This window comes from Sinocyclocheilus rhinocerous, unplaced genomic scaffold (genome assembly GCF_001515625.1).
Source record: "Sinocyclocheilus rhinocerous isolate Xijiao unplaced genomic scaffold, SAMN03320098_v1.1 scaffold1632, whole genome shotgun sequence".
Classification (NCBI taxonomy): domain Eukaryota; kingdom Metazoa; phylum Chordata; class Actinopteri; order Cypriniformes; family Cyprinidae; genus Sinocyclocheilus; species Sinocyclocheilus rhinocerous.
This window is the reverse complement of record NW_015670978.1, coordinates 489,907-496,227: the sequence shown is the minus strand read 5'-3', so window position 1 is coordinate 496,227 and position 6,321 is coordinate 489,907. Positions and strand designations below refer to the sequence as shown.

General features: G+C 33.0%; 1 protein-coding gene across 1 annotated transcript in view; it reads left to right on the top strand.

Annotated features, from left to right (window-relative positions):
• LOC107734413 (myotubularin-related protein 3-like) overlaps window positions 1-6,321 on the top strand; it is a 21,244-nt gene that overhangs the window by 9,309 nt on the left and 5,614 nt on the right. The window contains exons 6-11 of the mRNA XM_016546365.1: window positions 1,274-1,440; window positions 2,894-2,987; window positions 3,083-3,196; window positions 4,616-4,944; window positions 5,030-5,141; window positions 6,056-6,251. Coding sequence (XP_016401851.1) covers window positions 1,274-1,440; window positions 2,894-2,987; window positions 3,083-3,196; window positions 4,616-4,944; window positions 5,030-5,141; window positions 6,056-6,251 — 1,012 coding nt within the window. The remainder of the gene's footprint in view (window positions 1-1,273; window positions 1,441-2,893; window positions 2,988-3,082; window positions 3,197-4,615; window positions 4,945-5,029; window positions 5,142-6,055; window positions 6,252-6,321) is intronic.

Sequence of the window (6,321 nt, the reverse complement as noted above, 5' to 3'; positions counted from 1 at the left end):
TCAGTCAGAAAAGCAGTTCTGGGCTTTTTTATTTATTTATTTATTTTATTTTTTATAGCTAACTTAGTTAGTAGTTATTCTTGGCTGAATAACTCCAGGTTTTCAAAAGCCCTTTAACATTAAATATGTACACAGTTTGGATTAAATGAAAGTCTAGTCAAATTTTTTAATTCGCATGTTTTTGTGTTTTGCTTTGGTACCGAGAACCGTGGATTTTCTCTGGTATTGGTACCGAATACTGAAATTTGGGTACTGTGACGACACTAGTTTGCACTTTATTTCGCAATTCAGAGAAAAAAAAGTCAGAATTGCAAGATATAAACTCAGAATTCCGACTTTTTATCTTTCAAATCTGCGTTTATTTCTTGTAATTCTTACAAGATCTCACAATTCTGTTTTTTTTTTTGCAATTCTGAGTTTATATCTCAGTTCTTTTCCTCTCAGTATTGCAAGTTTAATTCTGAGTTTTCATCTCGCAATGGAGTTTCTTTTTTCTCTCTCGCAATTCTGAGTTTATATCTTGCAATCCTGACATTTTTTTCTCCGATTTGACTTTGCATCTCACAACTCTGTTTCGCCACGGAATAAAAATAAAAAAGGTAATTGTGACTTTTCATCTCAAAATTGTGAGTTTATATTTTGCAATTCTGAGTTTATGTCTCATAATTCTTTTATTTTTGCAATTCTGAGAAAATTGTGGGATATAAACTCAAAAAAAATTAAAAAGGTATCTGCAATTGTTTATCTCTCAAAATTCTGACATTTTACATGTTGCAATAAATTTTTTTCCCCGAGCATGGAAAAAAAAAAGTTAATTGTTTTTAATTTAAACATTTTTTTAATTTAATTTTAAGTTAATTGCGATCTTTCTCACAATTACTAGTTTATATCTCACAAGTCTGACTTATCGTCTCAGAATTCTGACTTTTCTGACAATTCAGTTTTTTTTTTTTGTTTCTTAGGAATCTCAAAATTCTGACTTTTTTTCTCTGAATTCTGAGTTTAAATCTAACAATTTTTTTTCTGCCACAGAATAATACCCTTTTCACGTAATTGGGAGTTTTGGACTTTTCTTCTCGAGTTTTCTCGTTTAGCAGAATTGCGAGAAAGTCTGAATTGTGAGACAAAAAGTGACTATTACCTTTTTAATTTTTTGTTCTGTGGCGGAAACAGGCTTTCATAATAATGTGCATTATTGAATCGAGCATAACAGCATGTTCATGAGGAAAGTGAATCATCAGGAACCTGCAGGGCTCGTCTGATCTGTGCTCAGGTGTAACTTCCTGTCGGCGGAGCAGTGTCAGGATTGGCTGCGGAGGATCAGCGCAGTCGTTCGACCGCCGGCGCGGCTGGAGGAGCTCTTCGCCTTCGCCTTCCTCTCGTGTAGCGCCAGCGTCTCCGCCGAGGACAGAGAGGTGCATGATGGGATCTGCCGTGCAGGTACTGGACGCTTGTGTTTAACAGGTTCTGGTCCTTAAACCGATTTACTGATCTTTCAGAAATGTAAATGATATCATTATTTACTCACCCTCACGTTGTATCAAACCCTGACTTTCTCTCTGCTGTGGAACAGAAAAGGAGATGTTTTAAAACATATCCATGCTGTCCTGTCTTATACAGTGAAAGTGAATGAGGACTGATGCTTTAGAGCTCCAAAAATGACAAAAAGCACCATAGAACTTTATTAAAATTTATACAAGTATTGCAACAGTAGTCCGTATGACTCGTGTGCTATATTTCATGTCTTCTGAAGTCATGTGATAATGGAGCTTATTATTGTTAGCTAAAACTAAAACTATTAAAAATATTTTTGTTAATTGAAATAAAGCGAAAATAAAATAGAAATGTTGTCTTGGCAACTGAAATAAGTTTAAAAATAAAAATAAATAAAATAAAACTAAATCAAAATAGAATTAGAAATACAATAGAATAAAATAAAATAAAAATAAATAAACTAAAACTGAAAGTTAAAAATATAAAAAATTACTTTAAATAAAAGAAACATTTACTGAAATAAATGTAAATCTTAAATTAATACAAATATTATATTTATTATATAATAATAAATATGTAATAATATAATAAAAATATTCGAATAATATATTAATATATAATAAAATTTATTATACTATATTTAGTCTACTATATATAGTTGTTATTATTGTTAAAACTTATTTCATTTCAGCTTGTTGCAAAGAAAGCATTTCTCATTTTCACTGATGTACTAAAAGAACTAAAATTTGTTAAGTTTTAAATCAAAATAAAAACTGAAAATATAAAAATTAAAGCTGATTTCAAATATTAATGAAAACTATTACTTAGTAATAATATATACTAGTATATAGTATGCTGTATATATTATATAAATAATACCTAAATAACACTTTCCATGCATTTTTGCATTACATTTACATTTAATGCATTACAATTGCATTTTTGCATTACAATTACATTTACAATTAATGCATTACAATTGCATTACATTTACAATTAATGCATTACAATTGCATTTTTGCATTACAATTACATTTACAATTAATGCATTACAATTGCATTTTTGCATTACAATTACATTTACAATTAATGCATTACAATTGCATTTTTGCATTACAATTACATTTACATTTAATGCATTACAATTGCATTTTTGCATTACAATAACATCTATTATCAGATGGGTTGTATTCAGCATTAAATATTGTGTAGTGCATTGAAAATAAGGATAAATGCACTGTAATTCTGATTATCAAAACAGTCTTTTGCAATGCAGGCATTTATGAAGCAGCGTGTAATGATGCACTGATTGGCTTGATGCAAGATCCACACAAACGAACGATCTGTAAATCTAGTGTCAATATTCGCATGATTTTACAGCTTTGGTGTGTGTTTGCAGGAGGACACCAGCGGAGGTTCAAGCGAGAGCTGGAGAGGATGGGCTTCGACAGCCACAGTGCCTGGAGAATCTCCAACATCAACAGCAACTACAGGTGAAACAGCAGAAACACAGCAACACACCAGCAGCCAGAGGAGCTTCATCATGACACGTGTGTGTGTGTGTGTGTGTGTGCTTCTGATCCCGCAGGCTCTGTGCCAGTTACCCAGAGCAAATAATGGTGCCTGCTGCGGTCAGCGACCAGGAGCTGGAGAACGTGGCAGCGTTTAGATCGTGGAAGAGGATCCCGGCTGTCGTTTACAGGTGCTTCTCCGTTTGCACTTTGATACAGTGTTGACTTCTGCAGAAAAAGTCAGCGTAATGTTTGTGGCATCTAAAAACGAGTCCTGTCATGATCATGTGAAGTCAGTAAACACATTAATTACATGCTCAAGGACACTAGAAAGGAATTGCATAACTACCCATAAAGCACTGTTTACATTGAGTAAACTTACTCAGGAATTATGTCAGTAATGCATAACCAAATATCGTTTAGCTGATTTAAACACTTTACAGCTCAGATAACACACTTTTTTTGTACCGAATAATTAAGTGCTTTAATAAAAATATGAGCTTCGCATTGCTGCTTTTAAACTTATAGGGCCCTATGAAATTCATTTTATTTTTTGCCAAATTATGTTTTAATTTTTCTGGATTTTTGTTTTCCATTTTAATTTTTCTAGATTCAGTTTTATTGGTAAAATTAAAATGTACTCCTAAAAAAAGCACGTTAATTGAATAAACTAATTGATTGAAACCATGAAACTGCTACAATTTAACAACAAATTATTAAAAGTTTAACAAAAATTACGTTTTCAGGGCCCTATAATATCCTATAATAAAATTCAGTTTTTTTTTTGTTTAAATTTTTATGGATTTCCCTTTTTTTCCCATTTTAATTTTTCAAGATTTTGTTATTTTTTTTGTTAAATTAAATTCAGTAATAAAAAAGCATGTTAACTGAATTAACTAATTAATTGAAACTTCTACAATTTAACAACAGTTTACTGAAAGTTTAACATTTTTAGGCTCCTATGAGATCTATTTAATTTTTTTCCAAAATCCAAAATTTTTCTGTTTTAATTTTTCTGGATTTCCTCCTCATCCCAAACCCCCCATTTTGTTGGTTAAATTAAATTTAGTAATAAAAAAGCATGTTAACTGAATTAATGATATCTATTTTATTTTTTCCGAATTTTTTATATTCCCCAAATTATGTGTTTTCCGTTTTGATCTTTCTGGATTCTGTTTTAATGGTTTAATTCAATTCTAATAATCAAAAATCATGTCTAATAAATTGAATTCATAAAAGTTTAACAATTTAATAATTTATTAACATTTTTGCGTTTTCTGTTTTAATTGTTTTGCATTTATGCTTTAATACAAATTGTAATTTTGGCAATCAAATGAAGGCATTAAACAATTTAAAAACATAAAAGTCAATTGAATTAATCTTTTAAAATGTCATCAAATTAATATGCAACAATCGCAGAAATCTTAGGACGCTACTTTTAGACTTCCATTGTGCATCACTGCAACCATAATTTTGCTTTAAAAAAAAAAACAATTTCTGATGTAGACTTAACTAGTATTGAACCTGGAAGTTTTTTTATTTTAACGTCTGTCCAACGTTATCTGTCAGTGAAAATGTGTCACTTACCTTTATCTTAACCTTTGACCCAGACACCAGAGTTCGGGCGCTGTGATTGGTCGATGCGGGCAGCCAGAGGTCAGCTGGTGGGGTTGGCGTAATGCTGACGATGAGCATTTAATACAAGCCATCGCTAAAGCCTGCGTCACGGATCCGGCCGCAAACACAGCGCAGGCTAACGGCTCCTGCCTTTACCATCACAGCAGCGGTGCGCTCAGTGACTCTGATCCTCACATGGCCAATGGGAGCGCAGAGGCGGAGCCAAAGACCACGCCCCCTCAGAAGCTGTTAATAATGGACGCGCGCTCGTACGCTGCTGCAGTAGCCAATCGGGCGAAAGGAGGCGGCTGTGAGTGTCCAGGTAATGCTGCAGAGCTTATGTTTTCAATTAAATGCTAGTAGAATAAAACATTTCATCCATGAAACGCCCTCTGTGTTTCTGGCAGAGTATTACCCCAACTGTGAGGTGATGTTCATGGGAATGGCCAACATCCACTCCATCCGGAAGAGCTTCCAGTGTTTGCGGACGCTCTGTGCTCAAGTCCCCGATCCGGTCAAGTGAGTCGACCTGGAAACCACAGCAGCAGACTGGTTAAAGCTGCTAGTTATTTACTGAATGCAGGTTTGGTGACAGAGACAGTTTTGGTTTTATTTAGTAATGCACCGAATTTGAAATTCTGGTAAATCAGTAAACCAATAAATATTGTTATGCTGATAACTAATTAATGTCTGATATTGTGAAGCTATACTGTGTCATATAAATACAATTTTATATATAACATCTTATATAATTAATGTATTATGTGTATATAAATCATTTATATTTAAATTGATATGATATTATTAATACTGTCATATAAAAAATATTTTATGCATTTTTAATTGTAAATATTTTATATAAAACTGAATAATATAATTTCAGGTATTTATAGATACATAAAATATAAATTATTTGTATATATATATATATATATATAGAGAGAGAGAGAATTTTTTATTTATATTTTTATATTTATATTAAATATAATAAATAATTATAATAAATACACTAATAAATGTCTTATATTATTAAGCTATACTGTTTTATAGCTTAATGTCAGACATTAGTATATTTATTAGTATATTATTATTATTATTGCATCTTTTTGTGAGTGTGGGTGTGTGTATATATATATATACACGCAAAAAACTGCAATCAATAATAAATTATTTCTGTCACATTAGTAAAGGTTAAGGTTGCATAACTTTTTCAGTTAATGAATATGCATACAGACGCTCATTTACATGCACTGTTAAAGAGAAAGTGCATCCCATTTCTATGAATTGTGCTCTTAAAAGGTTCAATCTTTGCTTTAACCCCTTAAAGTTAGTGGTGGCGTACGGCAAGGTTTTAAATTATTAGGCAAAAAGGAGCATTCATAATGAAATATTGAATATAAATACATCTCTCTCTCCTTCTGTTCTCTGGTCAGCTGGCTGTCGGCGTTGGAGGGCACTAAATGGCTGCAGCATCTGTCTCTGCTGCTGAAGGCGTCTCTTCTGGTGGTGAACGCGGTGCATCGGGACCGCAGGCCTGTGCTGGTGCACTGCTCCGACGGCTGGGACCGCACGCCTCAGATAGTGGCTCTGTCCAAACTCATGCTGGATCCCTTCTACAGGACCATTGAGGTCTCTCTCACTCACTCACACACACACACTCTCTCGCTCTCTCTCACACACACACACACACACACACACA